Source organism: Athene cunicularia (genome assembly GCF_003259725.1).
Source record: "Athene cunicularia isolate RWA chromosome 6 unlocalized genomic scaffold, athCun1 chr6_part1, whole genome shotgun sequence".
Lineage (NCBI taxonomy): Eukaryota > Metazoa > Chordata > Aves > Strigiformes > Strigidae > Athene > Athene cunicularia.
Window position 1 is genome coordinate 10,457,948 of NW_020799105.1, and position 27,107 is coordinate 10,485,054.

A 27,107-nucleotide genomic window follows, 5' to 3' on the forward strand; every position below is an offset into this window, starting at 1 on the left:
ATTGCCTCAAAAAGCCTTGCAAGAGGCATTAATGATAACAGTAGAAAAACAAGCTTTCAGTACTCAACCCATTTAGAAAATATAAATACTGAGATGATTACATTGACCTAATACTTGTTTACCAGCGTGCAATGACTTCTATGGATATAGTTCTGAGCAGGGGCAAATCTAATGCACACTGGTATTTTGCACTTTCTTTCTTCTCATGTAATGTTGTTCTTCACAGGCAGCACACTGATAGAAAAGTGTATCAAAGAGTCTCAGTATTATGGGGACTTTTTAATGCATTTCTATGTGTGTAGTGTGTCATATCATCATAAATGTCGAGGTACACAGTCTACAAAAGCACATATACAGATTTATACATATATACACAATCCACAGATACATTATTGTCAGGAAAAAGGTGTAAGTGCTTCTAAACTTCCAGACTAATGTATAAGAAATAGGTTGCCATATCAATAACTTTTGTAATATCTGTCAGTGAGGTAACTACTCAGAAAGACCATTATGTTTTTTCATCAAGTGTAACCATTCTTTCATGTGGGTTATAATTTCATCTGTGTAAAACTTCCCCTTTTTTCATCGAGTTATAGCATATCCAGGGTTTTCTTTTCAATTCAAGAAGTAAGCTTTTTCATCTCTGTGCGAAATTTTTAATGGCAAGTGACTCAAGAGAAATTTGCTAAATTGAAAATTAAGCATATCAAATTTTTCCTCTGCATAATAGTTAACCCAGACAGTTGTGACTGAGCAGAGTACAGAGTATAAACATCAAAATAAATGGCTGTATTCCATTAAGGATTGGCCAACACCTGAGTATGTTATCACCTAAGAGAAACATCTCTCTGAACCTAAACATTTTGGCCCCAGTCCATTTCTATATTCTGTCCTGCACTTATTCAGAAAAGCCATTGATGCCTATGGGAGTTCTGTCTAAAGATGTAGGGCAGAGTCTTGATAAACATCTGTGACCTTACAAAGATGAATATATTGTTTGGTTTGTGTTGGTAGTCCATGCCTTCAAAGCTATTTCTTGATATGAAGCAAAATCACTTTGATCTGCAATTATACATTTTCTTACATAATCTGGAAAATTTATGCATTATTGACAGGGCTAGAAGGAACTGAATACTTAAAGCATAGCAGGAAAACAACACTTTGTTGGTGGGGGGTTTTTTAAATGTATTCAATGCAGTTCAGAAAGAAGTGTAAAATAATTTACAAAGTTGACCCTTAACATATTAAAAAGGACTTACTGGCCTTTAATAAACAGTTTAATAGAGAACATGCACGCTAATAGGAGTCAGTTTTGAATGACACTCATTTAACAGTGGAAAAGTGAGCTAACAAGAAACTTTGAAGAAATGCTTGAAAAGATGGTACATCCTTTCATATCCCTTTATCCAAATGCAACTTCTTCATTTTTCTGCATCTTCCCTTCTCATAACCACTTTCTAAACTTTAAACCAATTTTACACATTAAAGTATTTACAAATACAAATAATAAACCCAATAAAATACATTAATTATGATGAATGATAATGGGAAAGAAAATCTGGCATAGTTGTCTATGTGATAAGGATTTTTAACATGGAAGCAATCAAAGATACAGAAAAGTCTTTTCATGACTGACATTGGTGAACTACACCCATGATGTTTACTTCTCTCCCTTTTCCCACTGATGCTGGTTTTGCTGTTCTTGTTTGAATTGATCTTGTTCTTGTTCTCAGAGGCACTGCAACTGTTAGCAACTGCTGCCAGGACTCCATCCCTCTCTTCTTCAGCCTCTTCATCCTCATCCTGATAGGAAGCAAAAGGTACTTAAGTGCATATTTCATCATCTATTTACTTAAGAGCTGAAGCAAATAATAGGATTTTTCTTACGACTCCTCCTGTAGCTCGTTCCTTGATTTCAAGGGAGAGAACCTACATGCACCAGACAGCTCCTTTCAGCTTTCAAAGCCTCCATTTACAGGAAAAACACTGACCTAAACAATATCTTACTGCAAAAGCTTTCATGGGACTGTCAAGCAAAGCTGGATTTGTTCAAATATGTCCCACTAAGCTTTACTGAAGACAACAGCAAATCCATGAAATGCACAAACGTAAACCATCTTCTGCTCAGGGAAAATACTGGCAAAGGTCAGTGTCTACAGAGTGGGTAAAGCAAAGCCCCAGTCTGGAGATGAAGAAGGTGGAGGAGCTGCCAGACCAGCTAGTCAAGCTGATTGCACCCTAAATCAAGCACCCCACAGTACAAGACTCTTTCCTTCTGTGCAGTTGGCTACCCTATTCCTGGTGCTTTCTGGTAATGAAAATCAAATTACTTTTTTAAAAAAAGGCACAAATAAAGAGGATCATAAAGGGGAACAAGCCCCACAGCTAATTCAATACTAAATAGCTCATACTACTTTCTTTCAAGTCCTGAAACCCATGCTTTAAGTTCAAAGTTATGCTAAGGTTAAGCACATTTTTATGTGCTTCACTGCATCAAGACAGCTCTTTGGAGAATGTTGTATAAGCCTTCTGGTGGGTTTTGTTTCTTTGATTAGAAATGGCTCAGAGCCATGAAGTTCATGTATGAAATCTTCACCCTTTGAAGTCAGCGGGTTTTCTGTTACTGACTCAGAGGACACGGGATTAGACATCAGCTGCAGCTTCAGCTCTAAACAAAAACTTTTTTGACAGTTCTGTAGTACTCGGTTTGGTTCAGGATATTGCAGAGATACCAGCAGATTCAAGCTACAAAGAGTGGCTCCAACTTTGTATCTAAACTAAACCTAAATTTGTATAGTTGGAGGAGAGGTCATTTTAATCCAGCCAGGTGTACACATAATTTTAGTTTTGTCCTGATGATTTTCTTACCTTCCAAATCAGTGAGTGGCATACAAGCAAGAAAAGATATAAAATTTATTTGCGAAATGTAGAATGCAGAATCTCTTTCCTCTGGGCAATTTGCTTTTTCCATTTGCATCATGAGAAGAAATAGATAAGACAAGGACAAACTTTAGAAAAGTTAAAATGCACAGCCCTATGTGTAGCCACACAAAAAGCTCACTTAGAAATATCCCAGCTATTAAAGTCAAAGAAAGATCATTAAGCCACCTGAGCAATCGATCTCCATGCTGGTGGAGACCTGCTCTTCTGCCCAGGGTACTTGTGGATGGCATGGTTCCTGAGCCTTTCTTCATCTAAAATTAGTAATGTCCTTGAAAATTAAAGTGGAGTCTGGACAATGTCCTCAGACTGCTGTGAATCAGTGAAGCAGAACAGATAGAGCTAGAAAAAAGGGATTGTTAATGTTTTTCATTTTCAATGTGACAAAAAAAATCCAGTATATTTTGAGAAATAAACGTATCTCAACACAACATGTCATCCTAAAAATACACTGACTACAAAACCTTGCTGATCCTCCATGTAGCCTCCTTTAGCTACATGAGAATTTTGAAACTAAAGGCCATGATAAAAATCTGCCTATAAAGCATTAAGAGGATCAATCCATAAAATTCCAGTCTGAACCTTAAACAATCCCCAGGGTAGTACTAAAACTCATACCTGGAGTTTTACTTGGGGCCTAACTCTGTTGTAAATACCTAGCTCTTCTACTTCAAAAAGTTCATACAGCCCAGGGAAGCACTGGGGATGGCAGAGGAGCCTTTGTCAGCAGCGTCTGGCACTTGAAACAAGTCAGTGGAGCGACAGCCTAATGAAAGCACTCAGTGCTTCAAAAGTTAATAAAATAAAGAAACCTGTCAGAAGAGTCCTGAGGTTTTTTCCCCTGCTCTCATTTTTTAGAAAGGAAAAAAAGAGCAAAACATCTATAGTTCAAAAATGGTAGGATTTGGGGCATTATTCAGTGTAAGAGTCTGTTTGTCTCTCAGGTAGGGCTGGCTAAAAGTTGTACAGAATTAGCTATACTGCAGAGCATGAAAGGACATTGCGTACGTGCCATTTTTCTTTTCACACAACCACATGTGAACAATTCACAGGAGGCTGATGCTTTACTAAGCTGTTCTTAACTCCGTTCTACTCCCCAAGAGGCAGTTATTACTTAAGCAGAAAATACCATACACAGTGCATATGTACTTGATTCTGTTTGCAGTGTTACAAAGCAGGCTCTCGCAGAACAGACAACTTTACAGCAAAAGTGCTGTATCACATTGCTTGAAAAGGAGAAAGCTAATCTAGAGGAGAATCACAACTGCTAGTTTATAAAAAAAAATGAAGTCTAACAAACTGGGAATGTCAAGGCATTTCCAACTTGCTATGGAGAACTGAATGTGATGAAAGACTACGCTGGTTTACATTATTTAAAAAAAAAATGTGTTGCAAGTGTTCAACTATGGCTCTAATTTTAAATGTCATATTAAGTTTTCTCTGGATTACAGCTGTCAGTGAGAAAATGGCAGCTGGCACTAAGAAGGGTTCTGTTTAGATTACAAAATCAATTGCATTCAGGAAAGGTACTGTACATCACCTGAAAAGCACTGTAAATGACACCAGCTACTGTGGCTGCTGTTTATTGCTGACATCTAATAGCCAACAGAATTGAGGAAAGTTGTCACTTCCACTGAATAAGAAAGATGGTCAAGATTAAATATATTTCAACCTAGTGTTGCACACCTAGAGCTTATACAGTGCTCATAAAGACTGCACAATGCTTGCACACAAGCACCATGTAGGCTCAACACTGTCCTTGTAACCCTGTTAAGTTTTCAAACTTTTCTTCTTTCCATCCAAAAGGGAGGGGTTTAGGTGATAGACAGATGAAGTCCAAGGAGGAATTCTCTGTTTTATAGGAGGTCATAATTCATACCTTTGTATAAAAGAGAAGATACTCAGGATTTTGGAGAGGCAACCTCTCCATTTAGGCAGTCTGTTACACAGTTGATGTGAATGGCACATTTTGCCTGACCTTCCTTGCAGCAGGTAGTTCCTCTGCTTTTGCCATTAGTTTTGAAGCTGTCTCTGTGAGTCCTGGTTCACATGATGTGAGACACTGCAAGAATGTGGATGTGATGAGCTCTTTCACCAGTTTATATTCTAAACTGGAGATCCCAAGGGCTTCAAAAGGATGTGATATGCCAGTGCCCAATTGCTTTAAAGAGCAAATCAGAAACCAAACCAGTACAACTAATTCCTATACAAGGGAGAGGGTTACATTTTCATCTCACCTCCTACATTTATTTACATAATTCTGAGTGCAAATTTTGTATCAGCTCACATATGAGAATAACAAACTGGGAAGTGAGATTTCCAATTAACCTATGTCCACAGAATAAGATAACGAGGACAACACATTTATGGTGCTGATACTCACACAGAAATTGTTAAGTACCTGCTAGACAGTGACACAAGATTTTAGCTGGTACTTCTGTCCTTGTGATATTTTGTTTTTTACACTGAGAAATGAGAAATACAAATGAGGTGTGCTCTCGATGGCACCCTGCCGAGTAAGCAGTGCTTGTCCTTGGCTACAGTAGGAAAAGGACATGACTGGCATTTTCCTTGTTCTACGGAGTCTTGAGTTGATCTAGGACCAACAACTGCCATTTCCTTATATGCTTGTGTTTGTGTGGGCAAGAAGTGAGTTGGACTGCCTTGCTCGTTCCTGATGCACAGCAGAAGGAAACATGCCTAAAGTGACAAGATAATTCTTTTCAGTCATTAAGTCCATCACAAAACTGTACCGTAATTTTTTTTTCCTTCCTCATTTTAGGGCTGTACCTCCACTTCCTTCCATGCAAGTCTTTCAAGTCCACGAGTTCCCATGTCTGCCTCATCTGCAAGCACTAGTACATGTGCCCCAGATGAAAGGGAATCTGACACAGGCAAAGGTAAGGACAGTCATAAGTGCCCTTCACAGATCCAAAGATGCTTAATCATCCAAGCACTGAAACACTTCACTTTCTTATCCAAACCTCCAATAAGCTTGCTGCTTTTTTTTTTTTTTTTTTTCTGCTCTATGAGCAAAATGACAACCACTTACTTCACAAGATGGATTTGCTCAGAGGGAATTGTCACTGATGCTACCTTGCCAAGAAAAAATTGCTTTCAGGCTTTCCACTCAAATCCTCATTCAAAAAAAAGTGTTTGCCCATTTGCAGACATTCCCCCATTAGATGTCTTTTAAAAGCCACTGGGTGGCTCAGCTTTGTGTTCATTTTTCAGTCCTTCCCCACACACCTAGATCTAATGACAGCTTTGAACACATTCCTATGCATTTACAAAACCTATCTCTCATCCAAACAGTCAAAATCCCATATTAATTGTTGAAGTGTCTAGGCATTAAAAAAAACCCGTATCTTGGCTAATCTTCATTGGTTTTAACCTTCTCCACTTGAACTCAGTATCCTGTTTCTTGAACCTTTCGAGGAGCTTTGCTTAGGCATTTGTGATGCTCTGTCCTAGTTTAGCTTATATAGTTAACAAACTTTCTTCTTCTGGTTGTTTATCACTACAGCACTAAAACAAACTTCTTCCTGGTTTGGTTTTTTTTTTCAGTTATTCTCACTTTCCATGTTTTACTTTTTTTCTGTTTGTCCAGAAATCTCATAAGCTGCTTAAAATTTTCTTTTCTGTCATGCATATTAGATTCAGTTCCATAATTAAAAGCTAGAAGACAATCAGCTTCCAGCTTCCTTGTGATTTCTTTTTCACTGCTTATGAAAGCAGTGCTAAATACCGAAGATGGAAGATGTGACAAAACATCTTCACGCGCCTGTCCTGATTATTTCAGCAAGATGACAACTACCAGACTCAAAAATGCCTCTGCTAATTTGATCCCTTTTTATTTTAAGTATATTTCACAGTATTTCAGAGTTGTGAGAAGCTCATTAGGGCAGCAATAAGTCTTGCTATAATAATGATGAACAGAAAGTGAATCCCAGTCTGAGCTTCAGCTGCAGCTGTTGAAAAAAAATGTGCAAGTGGAAGTCTATAGGGGTCTGATACACATAATACGTGAAGCTGTCTGATAGTAAACTGACTCAGATACCATGCAGAAGATTTCATAAATGGAATGTGATAAAATCTTTTATTTTTTGCTGTATCGCAATATGTTCAAGTCACTGAGCTCAGTATAATTTTTGAACTGTAAGTAAGTGTATGCCATTGCTAGGGAAACGACAAGTGCCTATTATTTTTGTGAAAATGGCTGGCACATTGTTTGATAAATGGCCATAAAATCCATGCCAAAAGAGAGAATCATTATGGAAGGGTGCTTCAGTTTGTTTGATCTTTCCAGAAAGTTCCAGGTATACAAATCATTTTTCTTTTTCTCAAGGTTATTCTGTTTTCACTGTCCTTATTCTAAAATAGGAACTTCCTTAAATACATTTACCATTAGTGCTAAGGTAACAGGTATCACTGAGTCTGTTTTGTAAGACAACAATCAAAGAAGTAAATACCTTTGGAAGTTCTTTTGAACTGAAGCGATGAAGAGTGCAGAAATGAGCCACAGCATACTCTAACAGTGCTCCAAAGATGAAACTGAAGCAGATGCCAAGGTACACATCAATTGCCTTAACAAAGCAGTTAGCATTCGGGAGTGACGTCCTGGCTCCCATCATCAGTGTTGTCATAGTAAGGACTGTGGTGACACCTGTGGAAGGCAAAAACCTAAGTTCTGATAAAACACAGATAGCAATGAGAGCCTCTACTGCAAGGGCCCTACTACAAGACAGTGCTTCCTGGCTCTGTGAACTCCTAATATGACACAGTATATAATGTGTCTGGTTTTGGAAAGAAGACTTTCAAATGAACTTGAGATTCTGAAGTTAAATGCTTCAAAACACTCGTGAAAAATGTTTGTAGAGCTGAGAAGCCTGTAAATGAAAATGAGAGAGATTTTGGTGTCACAGAATGTGTATTTATGATTAACACATTATTGCTGCAATACTATGCAAACACTCCTTTTAAAACATTCAGATACCATTTTGCTCAGTGCAGTTGCCCACTGGCCTCATCTGATATGAAATCTTTCTTTCTCCCTTATTCTGTAGGAGTGTTTTTCCCAACCCACCTGCAGCCTGATCAGAAATGATTTGCATTCTTTCTCTTTCAGAATACCCTTTATTTCAAATTAATTATATTTGAGCTCTTAGAATTCTCTTATTATTACTGTGTTAATTAGTATGTATCATTAGACCTCACAAAAGCCTCACAATTCTGTCTGTGCTGCAGTGTGTTTGAATATATTGAAATTATTTTCAAAATTACTTGAGTTTTTTCAGCAGCCTCCCCTGCTCCCAAGTTTCCTGTAACTCCCAAAAATGTTTTCTTAGTTAAAAAATAACAAGGCTTTAATGAGAATCTGCATGATGTACTGTGGATGGCAAACAAGAAAAGTAAATCCATAAAACTCAGCAGTGTTTACAGCTTTTGGAAACATGGCATGTACATGCAATAAAGAAAGCACCTCACTGATCCAACTCTTGGTTTGGTTTGGTTTGGTTTATTGACTTCTCACCTATGCAGATTCTGGCTGGAACTGATGACTGGCTTATCCAAAACGATACCCATGACAGCACAACCAGTAGGATTGATGGTACATATGTCTCTAATATGAAATACAAGATGTTTCTCTTGAGTTTGAAGTGAAACACTAATTTTGGGTAACGTCCTGTGGAAAGAGAAAGGAAAAAAAATATTGTGAATGTGCAATTCATTAAAAGTTCTTTAAATTATCAATCTGTGTTACTTTTGTGCATTATAATGCAGGGAAAACTTAACAAACAAGCTTGAAGAAAATTAAACACTTCACTGAAAAACTCTATCATGAAGACTCTAAATGGAACTGAAGGAAAAAATCAAAATATATATCACCCAGTCACCATATCCAAAGTTTCATTATAGACATCTTGAATTGGAAATTCACTGAGGATTAGCAAAGGAAAAAATAAATCCATCAATGTGTGAAAAGGATGTTTCATTATATAACACAAGGTAAGGAAATTTGAAATCACATGTATTCAACTGTGGCTATTCATAATTCATTACCACAATGAGCTACTATATAAACTAGCATAACAACAATTGTAATTTTATTACATTAGCTTGGGTCCTTATATTTAACTGCCTCGGATATCAGGTTTATTCTTCTTTTCTTTTCATTTACTCTTGCTCAAGATGTGGATCAAAGGTACCTTCTCTGATACTGCAGACCTATCTCTTCTATTCCACCTAAAAGCAAATAATGTCTTTGCCTCTTCACTGTCTTTTTTTTTTTTTTTTTTTTTTAATTTTTTTTTTTTTTTTTTTTTTTAACAATAGTGCATTACAATGTTTGTGCTGTTCTGAGCAGTGTCACTGTTGTGGCACAAATGGTTTGCTTCCAAACAATTGATTTACAGAAGATGAAAGTTTGGGCCCACAGTCAAAGACAGAATTGGGTTTCATTAAGGAACAGCACACGGGTAAGCAGAGCCTGAATTTGATATCCAGCTCACTAACTAAGAAAAATTTGGCTGTCTGGGCAACAAAAGTCCAGGATCTGAAATTCTTACCAGTCCAACAGATTGAAGTAAGGCAAAAGCTTGCTTTTCACTAACTTAAATGTGCAGAACAGACTTTTTATTCTGAAATTCAAAGTTCAAAATTAAGTGTTAAATTATTTAATTTTTTGATACATTAATTTAACAAATTTCTTGAACCAAAACATCCATAAGGGAGTAATGCTTGAATGTACTGTGGTCAGATAGCTTTGGCTTCATCTATTTTAATCCAACAAATTATGATCTCCAGGACCTGTTTGTTTCCAATGCTGAGTGCTGTGAGTCAGGACAGAACTACAGAAGAGTGAATGCACTTTAGCAGCAACAAAATATGCATAGACAGTCTATTTGTGCATCCCTCAATGCGCTGTGAGACATGGAGTCAAAGAGTAATTTTAAAAGCTTTAAGTGCAAGTAATGGATGCCAAGAAACATCTTCTTGCTCCCAGGCTAGAAAACGGATGGTTAGATTTCCATGTTTAAAAGTATTGTATAAACTGCATCCAAAGAACAATAAAGTTTCACAAAACTCTGAAAATCAGAAAGAATCAGTAGATTATGCAGTCTGACCCTAATCATAAATCATTAAATTTCCTCAGTTATCCCTTGCTTTGAATTCAACCACTTTGACTGGAATACAATCCACCTTTCACAAAGACATCTAGACTTGTTCTGAGGATATCTAGACATGCACCATCCACTATTTCTCTCAGGAATCCATTACAATGGTTGCCTAATTTCTAATCTTAATCTGACTTCTGTTTTCTGCTATGTTGACTCTGCCTTTTCACCAGTAGACTAAATAGTCCCTTGGTAGTCAGCAGTTTCTTCTCCTGAAGGTACGAATACACTGTACTTAGAGTTCTTCTTTGTAAATTCAACATATCAAAATTGCAAAGTAAAACACTCAAAAGTTAGGAAGTGTAAAATTTACAGTTGACTGTGTAACATTACTTCTGCTTTTGTTTGCACTCATCCTTGCACTAAATCAGCACTAGTGCTATGGAAGAACACTCACTCTATACAACAAAAGACTATACCATAAAGCATATTTAAGAAAAGGGAATTAAGGTTTAACAGGCAATTGTAAATCTGTGGCTTCCTAGTGTGCAAGAGCAAGCATTTAATACCTTAATAAAAACTGTTACGGATTTTATTAATTTTGCTTCTTGCAATCTTCTAGGCTGCCATTTAACTAGAACTCAAAACACTTACTTTTAAATAGAAAGACAAGACTTTCTCTGCAGTGTTTGTACCCCAAACTGTCACTACTGTGGCATGGTGCAGCTAACACACAAAGGACAGTGGCAGTCACCGTGAGTGAGGGAAAGGTGCCAGCCCAGAGCTCATGTGAGAGTGCAGAGGGTGCAAACCATCAGTAGGAAACTGAATCCTCCACAAAAGATGTTTGTCTTGTGTTTCTGTGGTGACCAAAGGGAAATGACATGGTGCCATGTACCCAGCAAAGGGGAGTGAAGACACTGGACTATGCTTCCTACAGGGTAGCACAGGCACTTGGGGGTTCCCATGGTTCAGCCTTAGAGCTTGTCTTTAAGAAGGAAAGCTCTGAAATAGCCAATACATAATAACCATACAGCAATACCCTCCCCTCCTTAGCACCCTACAACTGTATCTCTGTTCACCTTAGTATAGAAGCCAAGTGTGTACACAGAAAGTTAGTTCAGAGTATCCAATGTGAAAGTCACACTTCACCACTTTACTGCAATTTCCAAGTGTAGACAAGCCCTTTGAACATTCCTGTGTTCTTCTGTGCTATTTTTCCTGATGCCACAAATTCTGAAGCAATGTGAACAACGAAGACAAATAAAGATGTAACAAGCTGAGTGGGTTTGGGGGAACAAACAAAAGCCATTTCTCTAACCTTAAGGCTTTCTGCTTGCCAAAATCCAAAGACACATCATGGACATGATAATAATAGTGTCAGAATTTCTCTAAAGAGTTCAGAAGAGCTTTTATAATGGAAATTTTTAAGCATTCATATGAGCTCCTCCTGTAATAAACTAAAGGAAGAAGTAGTCAAGAAAAGTATGCAATGCACACTCATCATACTAAAGAAATGAGGAACAGGACAAAATAAAGATAGGGAAACAATACAGTCTTTCTTTAATCTACAATCCACACGACCAGAAGTTATCATAAAATCCATAGAATGGTTTGGGTTGGAAGGGACCTTAAAGATCACCTCATTCCAGCCCCCTGCCATGGACAGGGACACCTTCCACTAGCCCAGGTTGCTCCAAGCTCCATCCAGCCTGACCTTGAACACTGCCAGGGAGGGGGCAGCCACAGCCCCTCTGGGCAACCTGTGCCAGTGTCTCACCACACTCACAGTAAAGAATTTCTTCCTTATATTTGATCTAAAACTACCCTCTTGCAGTTGAAAACTGTTACCCCTCATCCTATCCCTACAATCCCTGTTAAAGAGTCCCTCTCATCTTTCCTGTAGTCCCCTTTAAATACTGGAAGGTTGCTATAAAGTCTCCCCAGAGCCTTCTCTTCTCCAGGCTGAACAATTCCACCTCTCTCAGCCTGTCCTCACAGGGGAGGTGCTCCAGACCCTGATCATCTTCATGGCCTCCTCTGGACTCGCTCCAACAGATCCATGTCCTTCTTATAGCAGGAGCCCCATAGCTGGACACAGTACTCCAGGTGGGGTTTCATGAGAGCAGAGTAGAGGGAGAGAATCACCTCCCCCAACCTGCTGTCCACCCTTCTCTTGAAGCAGCCCAGGATAAGGTTGGCTTCCTGGGCCACAAGTGCACATTGCTGGCTCATAGTCAGTTTTCCATCCACTAAGAAACAGATTTGCTACTCTTATTACAGAAGTTGTATATGAGATAGTAATGATGTATCGCATTGCCTTTGATTTGCACATTTGAGGCTGTGGTGCCATCAGTTAGATCAAAAATGAAACAGGTTCACATAATCCTAGTCCTGGATTTACTAGGGTTAACTCAAATACAGCTCAAGTTAACTCCTCAAAACTGTCAAGTTTGCCCCTTACTTGAATCTTACTGACAACAAAATATTTACATTAAGATGAGAAGATGCTCTTTCATTTGAGTTTCTGACCCATGATGGATGTCACCTCAGTGATTTAAATTTGATAATGTGATGGAAATAATCTCCATGCACATATCTAATTCTGCAGCAAAGGCATAGTGTTAGCACTTACAGAAGTAGCAATTAGTCTGTTTAACAGTTTCTCACATGAAACTGAACCTAAATGACTGTCAGTAAACGTACTCTAAACTCACCAGAAGGTGAGGTATTCTATTTAGGTCACCCCACAGAAAAAGAATATTAAGCTGAGTTGTTTGAGCTTTATAGAATTTACTAGAGGGTAGAAGTACAAAACTAGACAGTAGCTTCAGCTTGTAGATGAAGAACAAATCTAGATATCAGACTATAGTCTCCATACCTACTAAAAAAAAAAAAAAAAAGGAGATGAAAGAAATCAAATTTCAGTTGGTTCCACCTGACTACTTCTGTTTCAGTACCATAAAAATGTTACCAGTACAGACTCTTTCCCAGTAGCTGAGCAGGTGTAAATCTAGGTCTAAGGCAGATCTTTCTGAAGGCAAGAAAAGCTAATTTATTCCTCTTTATAATTTGTCTTTTAAGTTTGGCTTTTAGCTTCTAAAAACAATATTCTAATGTGTATCACTGTCTATCTGACACTTCATATAGATTTTGCCATAATACTGATGATTTTATCAACACTGACTATTGCTGCACTGCTTAAGAGGTAGATATAAACCTAAACAAACAGGCTTCTTTATCACCTAGGTTGTCCATTTTTTGATGATCCCATTTTTCTGTGGTGTCTGTTCCCAGCTGATGGCAGACCACTCATTACTGTTCTTTCCTGCCGCCCTCAGTCACAGCAGAAGCACCTGAAGGAAGGACTGATGCTCTGCAAACACTGTCAGCAGTTCCTAACTTCCACTCTAATGTTACAGGATCAGAGCATCTTCCCCACAAGCACTTTCTGTGGACTTTTTGATGAACTTTACTCCAGTAAAAGACTGCTCCACATCACTCTTTATGTAAGCAGCACTTTGGTATCCTTCACAGGGGTGTGCAGTCAGGCACAAAGAGCGCATTCTTCTCTATCATGAAATATGTATGCTAACCCCTTGGGTGCCAGCTAAAATGTGTGATGTACATCTCACACAAGCACGTCAGTGTAACTCTAGCAATGTACCATTTTCCTCTCTTATTGCACCTTTTTATGGCACAGTACAGGAAAAATTCAAACACAATTTTACTGCCTTAACTAAGTGCTGAAAATGTAGTTTTCAGTATGCAAATTTTATTGCTTGTTTACAATGAACATATGCATTAAGGACTGTATAGTGTCCCCACTTTTACCCAACAAACAAGTTGTGCAACTGAAATGCAATTCTTTGATGTAGGATGCTAAGAGTGTAAATACATATGGTTAATATGTTATTACAGTTCCTTTGTCCGTCACTCAGAGAACGATCAGTCTTCTGTTCTTCACTGTCAAGATCTTATAAACTGCCTCTTTTTCTACTTTTTCTTTAGAGGTGAACTAAAGGAAATGAAAGATCAAGCCAGGTTTCTCAACATGTGCTTCATTTTCTCAATAATGCTTTACAAAAAATGAGTTTGAAATTCATATTTCCTAAGAATGAAACAAACCCCTTCATGTAGTGTTTGTGTGCAGATATATTTATCCATTTAGCTTACCTGTAAAAAAAAACTTACAAGAAAATTATGCCACAGAAAATTCCCAAGCATTCATGCGTATTTCTGTCCATACTACAAAGAACTTCCCAGAAGTTAACAAAAAGAGCCTCTACTTAACATCCTCAATATTCATTCCATTCATTGAATTTCCAGATGTTTTCATGTTATTGTAACTTTTTCAGGGCATTTTCCAAAACTATTTCCTTTCTAAACTGTTCTGCATTGCAGAAGTATCACAAAAACCTGGCTTACAAAGAGTGATTATATGAGCTCAGATTGGTAAATTGAACATAACATGGTAACAGATGTATATGCATATGTAACTGCTTGAATCTTAGGTGAGGCTAACCAAAGATTCACCAAAGATTATACTGAATACAGTTCTGAGATTGTAAACCTTGCATGGCAAAAAAAGATGTTCCCAGAAATAACTGGAGAGCAATTACAGATTGTAAAAGAACTGATAAAGGGAATTTTTAAAAGTGCACTCAGTGCACTGTAACTCAAAAAAGAATAACTGAAAATTGTAGAAAAGTTTGCTTAATTACGAAATCTTGCAAGCCTTGGGAAACTGCAGATGGACCTTTAGTATCAAGCAAGGTAATGCCTCTATTTTGAGAGAAAGACTGACTGACGAACATGCAGTCTGTGGAGTAGTGTCATATTTATACAGACTTATACAACCTTTATAAACTTTTTGATTTTCAGATCACTAATTATAAATAAAAGTAACTCATTACTGACATAGTCATGACCTCCCACCTGAGAAGCCAATAATGTGGACTGGCCAGGGGTCAGCAACGTTTCAGCACTGCATAGCCAAACGAGGTCTGACGAGACCTCCAGCCCAAGGAGGCTAAAGCAGAATTTGTGACAGACATCAAAACCTTGGCAGTCACTGCAGACAAGGAACAGCAGCCAGCTCTCTTTGCAGTCTTTTTCAAGAAGGGCAAATGTCTTGTCTTCGTGCATCAAGAAATGGAGACTGACTTTATGCTTTTGTCTTTTCTTTCCCTCTCTTCTGCCAAAATAATACCATTTGAATATGCCATTTTGCTGACTTCACAGTTTCCTAAGCAGGGAAGTGCATGGAGCCCTAACTGCCTAATATAACTCTCCCTGCCTCCTGGGCTCAGGCTGAAGACTGAGCGTTAGATTAGACCTGAGCAGGCTGAGCCTATTCATTCCTGCTGCTGCTGAAAACTTGGCAGGAGGGTTGCAGTAGTGAGAGCAAGACTTAAGGAAAATTGCCGACCAGAAGAAACGCTATCAACAGCCAATTAGCCTCAAGAATGAAATGACAATTTTGCTTCTTTCTCCAATTAAAACTGCTAATTGAGATGAATTAGCTATCACTTGCTGTGAAAACAGAAACATATATTGAGTGAGAACATATGGGGTCTGTCCCGTGCCCAATACTTTAACAAACATTATGACATACCATGTGTCTTTTAAGAGAGGAGCTTTAGCACACCGAAGAACAGGATTAGAGTTCAAAACTATCTCAACAACTATAAGGCTGAGTAAAACAAGATGCAATTCAACAAAATTAAGTACAAAGTCATACACTCAGATGGGAATTACTATCTCCCTAAACAGAGCACAGGGAATACATGGCTACAGAGCAATAAAAGAGGTGCAGTACTAGAAGGAATCACAAGCTGAACAAGGTCAAAAATACACAAGAATTTTCTGCAAGAAAAGAAAGTATCAACCTGGAATGGATAAACAGCAGCAGAGTTCATGAAATGCATTAAGTAAACCTTTGCCTCTGTGGGGGATATCTGATGGGAACAGGGTATCCAGTGTTGGGTGCTGCACATCAGCAAATACATGAGAAATTAAATGGGAGAACAATAGCAGAGACAAGAGATCTAGGAAAGCTGTTTGTATGAATTAAAAAGAGAGAAGGTGTTGGTCTGAGAAAAAATACAACTGTCCTGAAATAGTGAAAGGGCTGATGAAAAATAGCAGGAAATTTGTCTTCTATATCCACATAATAGGTTTGAAATGCAGCAAGGGAGATCAAGATTAGACATGAGAAAAATATGCATGTAATAATCAGCACCAAAAAAAATCATCTAGGGAGGGTGAAGCAGACACTTTGGAGGCTTGTCTAACTTACTCCTAGAAACATCTGTCAGGAAGTAGGCTGTAGATATAGATAACTTTGCCTGGCAACATGAGAACAGATTAATTTAATTATTGAAGTGTATTTCAGCCTTATTTCTATGATTATTTACACAAAAAAGCTAGTCCTGCATTACTTTTATGTTTCTCCAATAAGAAAGACAAGCTTTTTATATCACTACTTATTACTCTGAGTACACAGGTGGTGTTAGTTAGACAGCTAAAATAAAAACCCAGCAGCCACTGCTGCACATACATGGTTTGGGGCTCCAAGAATGCATCAGTGTATGCAGAATAAAGACTATAGTTAAAAGACATGTAGGAAGTGGTTCTAGCAATTAATTTTCCTATGTCCAAAATTAAATTGGTCTGTACCAAAACAAAATCAACATCAAACCTTCGGCAGCTGTCTAGCTAACATTATTCAAAATGACTTATTATTATGTGATTACAATAACGTGCTCACAATTATGTGATACAGGCTGTATCATGTATCACATAATTGTGATCACATACATGTGATGCATAAACAAGATTAATCCACAATGTCCTTTTCATCCACAGTGTCCTTTTCTTAAATTTACTGAAGTTACTTAGGCAGGAATTTTGCTGACCACATTTTAAATTTGGCTCTGTCAGTGGCTGTACACAAACTTGGGGTTTGCATTGTTGTACAGTATTTCACTTGCACAACAGCTGTACTGTCTGTTCAAGTTCAGAGAGTATCAAATCCTGATTGCTTTTTTCGCTGTGTTAGGAAATACTACACATGGCTCTTCTCTCATATCTTTAGCTTTAGCCTTGTGAATAACTGTTATTTATAATGTAACTGTTATTTATAAAATACTCTCAGACATCTATTAATGGGGTTAATGGTGTTAAGGAATTCAAAATCATTTTTCATTTCTAAATTGATTACGTAGTTTCATAATCTGTTTGCCTTTATCTTTTAATATGGGCTACAGTAGGCACTGCTTTCTTAAAAGCAACCTGTAAAAACCAGCACCTAATTCATAATGACTCAATAGAAAATTAAGAGGATTAAGAGGCTGTAGCTTTCTTGAACAGAACAGTCAGCTGTGGGAAATTTTAATTGAATTAAGCAGATTTCCTCTTCCTCTTTCCTATATGGTGAACAGGTCCTAATACCCTCCTGGTCAGAACAACAGTAGTAGAGGATTATTCTTTGGTTGAACCTGACGTTGCTTACTCAGAATCTGTAAAGAGGAGGAAGGCAAACAGATGTCACTTACATAAGGAAGAAGATACTTTGTGATCCTGCTAGTATGTATTTCATTTTTAGTTTTAAATCCATTTAGAGAACTTTGACTTTTACCCTGAATTAATACCTGAAAATAGAGCATAAAATTTATCTGTGTTGAATTATTAAAGCAGAAATATGCAACAATGGAATAGAGAAACTATATTTCTGTGATTCAGAATTGGTAATATATCCTCTGGTGACACTACAGCCTTGAAGGATGTGTGTGTCTTCATTTAAAGATCACCCTTCTGGCTGGCATGTTGACTTGAGCAGAAGAGAAACTGAGTATGCAGTGAAGAGCAGCAATGAAGGGCCTAAGTGTAAAGCAGGTTTGGCAGGTCTTGAACTCTCTAAAAGCCCTTTTGAAATCTCTGGAAAATAAACAGAAGCAGACACTTTCCTGAGGTTAAGTCCTGCAGTTAGAGGAAACTTTCTACAGCAGTTTCCTAAAATCATCAGAAGAGCAGGTCTGTGGAAATGCCCCTGACCCTTCCCCAGGCAGAGGAACCTGAGGCCAGGCAATCTGTGCTCTGCTGCCCACCAGGCTGGACAGAGGCTGCTGCAGATAAAGAGCAACTCTGACAGGCACTAGTCATGAAACCCAGCTTCTTGCACTTGTAAAAGTACCCAGCATATTCACGGACATTTCCATGGCTGAATAGAGGCTTTTGACTTGCCTAATAGAGCCGGACTGGCTATTTCCAAGAAAGCTGGGAACTGGTCTGAGCTGGATACCCAGGGTCCCTGGTCTCTCTCCAATTTAAACACCCCATTTACAGGTTCTTCTTTCTTCACAAGAGCTCTTCCTGACATTAATGGAAGAAGTAATACATTCCTTGTTTATCATTCTTTAGATAATGCAAAGCCTTGAAGAAAATGCTGAAAAATCTCTCAACCTTTACATTAGCTGGGTCTCTGCTGGTAACATCTGGAAAAGTATATACAGTTTCAAGAATGTAATCTAGCAGAAAATGAAAACTGTCATCCTAAGATATAGCAATGTGCTCAGTTCCTTAATGCTGCTCTGTTTCCAGAGCCATATTCTGAACTGTACCTGGAAAGTGTTACAAGGGTATTTTTACCTGTCTCATAGTTCGCTTCAGATACTGAGGTAAAGTGGTCTTCTACTGTGTATTGTGCCAGTCGGAGTGTGTCCAAACCTCGAACTGAATCATTTCCTCTAGTCCAGTAAAACATTACATCATTAATGTTATAACCCCCTGTAGTAATACACAAGCCAACAAAAGCATTTGTTTTACACAATAATTAATTTGTGTTGAGCATACTTATGGTTCAGCTGTTTCTTATTTGTCTGTCTGAAAGTACAATAAGACATAAACAATGATAGTTTTTGGCAGAACGTAATGCCTGTTCGCAACAGAACTCCCAATAACATGCAAAGTCATAATTTAAAAGCTGTCTTTTTTTGGAGGTGGTCTTATTTATATCTTGTATTCTATTATAGATGACATAAACTAATAGAAGAGATTAGTACCACATGGCATTCTAAAGCTATTAAGCTTTAAAGAAATACAGTTTTTATGAATGACAGCACTGCCAGCATTTGGACTAAACATTGTGTGCCCTTTGTTGCATCCCAGGCTGCTGTTTCTTGACGCAGTGCCTTTGGTCCTCATTCCCGACAAAACAAAGGGGTGAGGAGAACAGCAGCGCTGCTGCGTGCTGGCGCTGTGCTCGGAGTTGGGCTTGGGTCATCACTCGGGATGACATTTGGGCTTAGGAGTTTGGATGCTTCCCAAGGACACCAGTTTAGATACTGATGTTTCTGCAGGCTCAACAGCATGGTACGCTTCAGGGGCCCCAGGAGATTTCCTCTTAACCTTCAAGTAGTAATTAGGAGCTGAGATGGGACATGAATCATCTATCAGAAGGCAACTGTATTTTGCACACACTTGTCAACATGCAGCTCAATCATAGCTAAAATACCTCTGTAGATTTTTCCCATTATATTAAAAGGCAGGCAATTTTCAGGCTAGCGTATATGATTAATTCAAGATTATGTTAATGTAATTTACATGTTAACAGGGAGCATTTTAACATCTTTTCCTTTAGCTTACATAGATCAATCATTCTTTTATTTGACAGACTTATATTGTGCAAGTTAATAGCTAAGCTTAGGGGACAGAAACATGAGCAGATGATTATTTTTAGACTCCAGTGAATTGTAAGTAAATTATAGTGTGAGACAATAATGCAATACATTGCACAAGGATAAATGCTGCAAGAGGAACAAAGCTCTAGAATCACAGAAAAAGACATGCATTAAAATAAAAAAGAGCATTTTAATATTTTTAAATTAATGACCTTGATTCTTGCAATGAGAGGAACAAAGCTCTAGAATCACAGAAAAAGATGCATTAAAATAAAAAAGAGCATTTTAATATTTTTAAATTAATGACCTTGGTTCTTGCAATTATAAAAAAGAACTGATTTCCTACAGTCATTTAATGTAAGAAAAACAACAGTTCAGAAATTTCATTTCAAGGAAACACTGTGCTGGTTACCAATTAAAATGACGATTTCGCCTGGAAATTCTCTCCCTGACCATTCTTCAAATGTAAATCTTGTTTTCACTATCATTGGCAATGTTCTGAAAGGCTATCATGACCTGGAATCTCTCCTTACATTATCATGTTTATAACATTTAAAGCCAAAACACGGCTATGTCAAAAGACTAAGCCAAAAGCATATATATGCATACAAGCTAAGTTCTTGATTCTGTAAAACCACATGCTGGGAAATTTCACAGATCTGGGAGGTGAAGAATAAAAATAACATTTCCTATAAACAAATGATGGCATTGCCCTCAGTCAAAACAAATCGGTTCATAGAAGTAGTTTTTATGCATGACTCCAGACATGGATTCATTTTACTTTCCTTCAGTATAAATGAACTGCAGATATTTAAAGTCAAAAAAACTAGAGAACACCACAGTAAATTCTTATTTATTTTTTACAAGATATTGAGCCTTCCAAGTTGTATGAGATGGGAGAAATTCTCAATGCCTAGATGGGTGATAACAGGCATATCTCCAAATGGAGGTTGTTTTGCTTTAATAGAACCATTTTTGTTCCAAAGTATTTTCATTAGCTGAACAATTAGTAGGTTTTGGTGATCCTTCTATGAAAATTCTATGAAAATACTAATTCCAAAACTCTATTTGTGAAGAATTTTCATGGGGAGAGTCTTCCCAATAGTCAGTAAAGTTAAATAGCACAGTGCTCCCTCTGTGCAGTTATTCTTTATTCAGGGGATTAATATTTTGCTAATTATAAAATGTTTTAAAAGTTCATAGAGACAAACTCCTTAAACCATGTTGTTTGGCTTTTACAAGTAATCTCTATTACACTGAGTTTCATTCTAAGTAATTCCTCAGCCCAAAATGTCTCATTCCTGTACTTCATTGTTACAGTACAAGCAGCTAATGTGAACAGGGTTAACTACAGGAAGAGTAAATTTGGAATTAAACATTTAGAATGCCTAATACAAATTAGTTTCTTTATCTTTCTGTTGCTAATTTTAATTTCCCCTGATTGTCAAGCACAAGTTAAGTGCCTTCACATGAGTCTTCACTGAGTAAATGCTAAAGGACAAGTTTAAAAAGGAAATGTAATTTCAGAGATGGGCTCAAAACATGAATATATACTTGTACTGGAGACCTGAGGGGAAGCAAAAAAGCCCTGTCAGTGTGAATGAACAGTGATGTTCCCTACCACATGGCAGAGAGCATGAACCCCCCTGGGAGCACCAAAGAGTCCTCCAAGTCCCCAGATGCCACATCTGCCATATCAACAGAGACTCAGAGTGGCCATTCTCTGTCTCCTAACATATGCCTGCACTACCTTCTGAAGTGTTGCAACAATAGGGGAAACAAACAAGGCTGAAATGTGTTTTGCTGTGTAGAATGTATAAATCAATTAATGTTATTTTAACTACTAATAGCAGAATAGCGTGTTGTAAAGGCCGCTAGTGTTGCTTTACTGTGTAAAGCCATTACTTGATAATGTTGACTGATTACATTAGTAATCACTTAATAAAAGGCCTAACACTTTGTTTCAGATCACATATTTGCATATTATTTATACACATTGGTATTTGTGTGGATGTATATGCATGCTTGCGTTCACAATTCTTAATTCCAGGTAATGGCATTTGCAAGCAGTATTTTAGGATGTGTCATTATTCATCTGTAAATTGTCATAGATTATCTCATGAAGGGGCAAACACCTTTTCCAGCATACACAAAAGAAAGTATTACAGTGCACTGAAAAAAAAAGGGCCACAGCTAAAGGCACACTCTTTCCTTTTGCACTTCTTTCTTTTAGCTGTTTTCTTTAAAACTAAACTCCAATGTCATGGGAGCATTTGTGATGACGTTACTGTTTTCCCCTTGGACAGCAGACATTTGTGTGTTGTTGAAAAAGCAGATGGAATCATTCTTAAAAATGCTTATTTTTAATTATATAGGGAATTTTCCTTTTTTTAATACTGTCAAATAAATTTAAGTACTTGGACTTATATTTCATTCTGGAACTAGAGAAAATAATAAATGACTCATTAGGCAATATTACTGATGTAAAAAACCATATGCATTGGCTTACCAATATGCTCTTCTAAATGAAAGTAAATCAGAGAAATCCAAATTCTATTTGAAATCACTATTTGTTAAACAGATCTTATAAAACTGCTGATTCTAGAGGGACTCCTGTGTAAGGATGTTTTTGGGGTTGATTTCCTTTGTGGTTCTGTCTAAAATGAAACTTGCAGCAGTCTTCTAACTGGTCATTACCAACAGGAGATAAAGAACACACATACATGTCTGAAATGGTAAAGAATAAACTTGACAAGTACTGAAAAATCTTCCAAAAGATTTTGAATATGTATTGATATATATTTCAACATATATTTTCACCTTACAGGACTAGGTACCCTTTTACATTATCCCATGCAAAAATATCTTGATAGAGTCAAAATTGAATAATGAATCATATCATTATCATATGAATAATAGCAAAAAGTTAACTATAAACATGCACATTTGTGTATTTGCAAAGCAACCATGTCTACAAAGTATTAGAGATCATATTTTAATGAAAATTATGAGGACATCAATTGACAAAATGAGAACCTATAAAGGTATATTTTGTCCTGGTCCACCAAATTATGACATTTTTTTCCCAGGGCACTGGCATAGAGACAATTAAATAAGTCATAGAAAGATCTATATATATCTATCTCAGAACAGAACTGCCTTTTTTTTCAGTATGAAGACAGTAAATTATGAACAGCATGCGTTACAAATAAGCCTTATTTTAATGTCTTTCTTTCCTAAAGGAATTATTCTTCAAGGGGAAAAAAAAATACATACTATCTGAAAGAGAAAAACTAATTTAAAAGTATTTTCTCGGCTGCGCTAGAAAATGTCTGCTCATAGAACTCCCCCTGAAGACCAACAGAATAACTGCAGGGTGCATGGCAAAATCAGGCTGATGATAATCTCCTGAGATTTTGTTTAATCATTAATAGCATGGCAGCATTTCAGCATTGCTATGCTATTTTCAGTGATGCATTGTGCATTTATCTTTGTATGCAGATACTACTGTGATTCAACAGAGACTAGTCACATACTGTCCCTTAGCTTCTTTGAAAATTCCAGCCTCTTTGGTAGTAATATCTAGCAGCACTTGAAAAAGAACAGATATTTTTCTAATTGCATAAAAATAAGTAGTAGGCGTCTTACAGCTTTCCAGTTGCAAAGTACATGTCTGCTTATCCATTGGATATTTGGTCAGATCCATGCTGCAAGCAACAGTTGTGGTGATTCTTAAAAAAAAAAAAAAAAAAAAAAAAAAAAAAAAAAAAAGAGTATTGCTGATTATTAATGGGATAAAATCATGCATCAGTAAAAATAAAAATAAGCCATGTATCCTTCTTGAACTAATATTTGCAGGCAAATATCTACTGTGAGGAAAAAATCTAGTATTTACTAGTATCTAAGGGGGAAGAGTAATAGCATCCCCAAGAAACCACTACGGAATAGCTGAGTTTAGTGGCAATCTAAAAATGCCACCTCTTGCTCCCTTTTCAGTTACAGTATACCTTTCCCTATGTTGATATTTTACAATATATTTTACAATTTTATTACATGTATCAAAATCTATTATAAAGGATAATCTGCAATAAATAATGCAAGTCAATCATCACAGCTTGCTTTCCTCTGTGATGACTTCACTGCAGAACATCTGGAATGGCAAAATGCAATTCATGTGTTTGGTCTACATGAAAGCAAAAGGGTCTGTTTAGGGAAGGAAAGAAGACCTATTATTAATTTAAGAATTTAATAATGTTGGTCAATAATATTACATATTTGTGAAACCACAAGATGATGCATATTCTACTTTTACAAATAGATCCATTTCTTTAGCATAAAATTACACAAACCTGGAAAGTTTATAATATAAATAGAAGCTAAATATAAAGGCTGGTATGTGGTATATACATACCGTAGAGCATACAAGACCGTTCCATTAGGGTATATTCTTATAAGACGATTGTCAACAGTGACATCATGCAGAAAAGACTTCTTTGAATCAACTATGAAGGTATCTGGTACCCAAAGCATTTCCACAAGCCGACCATCTAAGCTTAAACTCTTATTACCATCAAAACAAAGTCTCTCATCAGTCCATCGCTGCCTTAAAAATATGGTAGCTGTGTAGTCCTGAAAGAGAAAAACCAAAATTATCATACAGAGCAAGTCTGCATTATATTCTGTTTTACAAAAGTATATGGAAACATCTGTTGGGCACAAATAGACTGTGACTCTCCATGTCCCATTCTTAAATGCTGGCACTTGATAGCAGTACTGGCTCTTGTTCTGCCAAATTTTCCATCACTTGATGTAAGGTTGACATCATAAAGAAATATTATCTTGAGTAGATTTTGTTCTTATGGTCACTGGAACTTTATAGTAAAAGCTGATGGCAAAGTCTAGAGCTATAAATCAGCTGAAATCATCAGTTTTGTAAGCAGATCATCTAGCTTTATAAATCTTTAAATTTTAGAATTATTTATACAAACACGAGTTTGTCCCCATAAACTATTAAATAATGCATTTTTTAAGAAAACTTTGAAAAAAGTATAAATTCAGATAGATAAAAGGACAAAAGATGCTAGAGAAATAGGAAGGGAATCACAATCTTTTAGCACAATTTATTCTTTCAGCATCACAAGAGAAACAGTGGTGCCAAATTTATCAAGATGAATATAGCTCTCAGCCCAATTCGCCTTCAATTCAGATATGCCTTGTAGTCATACATTAAAATCACACTATTTCTTAGCACCTTTTCAACCAACTTTTGATTTTATGGTGTGTTTTTATCAGTATAAGTTCATCTGAAGTTCTGACCTTGCTTCCCCCTTTCTAAATACTAAGTACAGAGGGATTCTAATGTTCAACTTCTATGGAAGTCTGAGTAATGAAATGGTGAGATATTTTCAAATATATACTTTTAATTTTTTAGATATATTAATTTATATGTGTACAGACTTTTATATATATATACACATGCACACAAAAATTTATTCTAATATTGAATACCTGAATAATTAATTTTGCCTTTCATTTCTATGTATCAGTGGAGGATCTTTAAGTAGAAAAGTATACTCCATTTCATAGTTTGTTCAAAAATAAATGATACAAACGTAATGAAACAGCTGGAATAAATTAATGTGCAACAGAGAAAACCAATATGAATTCAGCTGTATCTAACCACAAGGAAAGGAAGTGGCTTCAAAATCACATGATTATATCTTTAATTATCTGAAATGCATAAAGATTTAGACATTTCATCTGGAAAATAAATACTACTCTACATGCATATCATTAAGATTAATAGCAAATTTCTGGTGGTATCTGTGAGAGGTGTGATTTACATCTGCATTTCTATACTTACTATAGTGCTATAACCACTATTGTAGTGAAAAATAAAATTCTACCTCCTAATACACACTGACTGCACAAGGAGAAAAGCCTCAGAGTCACATTGCCAGCAGCTGTAAACATAGGGCATTAGCTTATCAACAAGCAAAACAAAAAGGATTGCAAAAGCTACAATACCATATTTATTTCTGATATCGTATCAATGCTTGCAATATCCAGACTCATTCCAACTGACACAGGACCATCTGCAAAAAAGAGAAAGTCAGAATCTAGCACATGGTTCTTTATTACTCAGTGTTCAGGAAAACTGGCTACAGTTTTAATCTTCTACAATATGATCCATTTTTTTTCTAAATGTTTTGTTGCTTTTTTAAAAGGAAATATTCCTCAAACTTATCTTATAAAATAATTTTAACAATTTCATAGCCAAAATATAATACTTCTAGACTAAAAGTATCTTGGTTTTAATGGACAAGCTTTATTTCCTAAAGATTTCCTGGTTTGGGTTGGTTTGGTTTTTTTCCAGGAAAAAAGTGCAGGGGAAAATGTTCCACAACAAGGTGTGGAAGGTACAATCCCCATGGTACATCACACCCTTCTGCTCTGAGGTGCACAGCAGTGGAAAGAATCCTTCCAGTTGCAACATCTGGTCCATCAGATGTTAGTGAACTAAGAAGTTGCACCTGGCAATGTCACATGGTTAATATCCCAGTGAGATAGCTGAGTGACTTTATTTATTGCTTATTTAAGAATATACTGTCCATATTGTGTCACTGCATTTTTATGTCTTGCTTTTGAACATTAGCAGTTAACTTGTGATTTAAATACTCGCATATATAAAGGAAAACTCATCATTTTATTCTCCTTTTAATGTTAATATCAACTGAAGGTTTATTCCATATGATTAAATACCTTACCTAAGTAGTTGTCATTGTAATGTTAGTGTGCTCAGATTCTTGTTTCCTTGTGAGTGTGCATTTCAGTATCAGAAGATCACCAGCTGTGCTTTTTAAATGCAGAGTTTGTGCAGCGCTTTCATGGAAACATGACATTATTCCTGCTTGAATATGTGCAGAATAATTAACAGAGTACATGTACAAGGAAATTCATATTTAATACGTGCATCTTTCCAAGTAATTGAGAAGAAGAGAATGCAGTACTGAGAAATGCAGAAATACTTTAGGTAAGATCTATGTAGCTGATGGTGCCAGTATATCGCAGGCACACTGCTGAAACCCCATCTTGGCTCCTTGCAATGCATTATGTACATAGCTCTTACATGCCCCAAATGGCATCTAGAGGAAGGTGGGATCCAACTCTACCCCACTGAGTAACAATAAAGACAAAAATGTGTCATCCTGAATGGTATAAGTGCATTAGTTGTGGTTTGTTTGGGTTTTTTTTTCTCCAAATAATTTACATTTGTAACACATGTTCAGGTTGTTAAGCTTCTGGCACTCCAGATACAATCTGTAAATGCTTTGTTCTGGACTCAGTTGAACGTTCAAATATAAAG

At 36.8% G+C, this 27,107-nt stretch overlaps 1 protein-coding gene across 1 annotated transcript in view; it reads right to left on the minus strand.

The window, feature by feature from the left end:
• Nucleotides 1-250: 250 nt before the first annotated feature.
• The window catches only part of LOC113481768 (gamma-aminobutyric acid receptor subunit pi-like), a 44,046-nt gene continuing 17,189 nt past the window's right edge, over nucleotides 251-27,107 (minus strand). Inside the window, exons 4-10 of the mRNA XM_026851651.1 lie at nucleotides 25,769-25,836; nucleotides 24,153-24,370; nucleotides 23,390-23,472; nucleotides 18,711-18,848; nucleotides 8,474-8,626; nucleotides 7,413-7,606; nucleotides 251-1,803 (exon numbers count right to left, since the gene is read on the minus strand). Of these exons, the coding sequence (XP_026707452.1) occupies nucleotides 1,492-1,803; nucleotides 7,413-7,606; nucleotides 8,474-8,626; nucleotides 18,711-18,848; nucleotides 23,390-23,472; nucleotides 24,153-24,370; nucleotides 25,769-25,836 (1,166 nt within the window). The 3' untranslated portion in view covers nucleotides 251-1,491. The remainder of the gene's footprint in view (nucleotides 1,804-7,412; nucleotides 7,607-8,473; nucleotides 8,627-18,710; nucleotides 18,849-23,389; nucleotides 23,473-24,152; nucleotides 24,371-25,768; nucleotides 25,837-27,107) is intronic.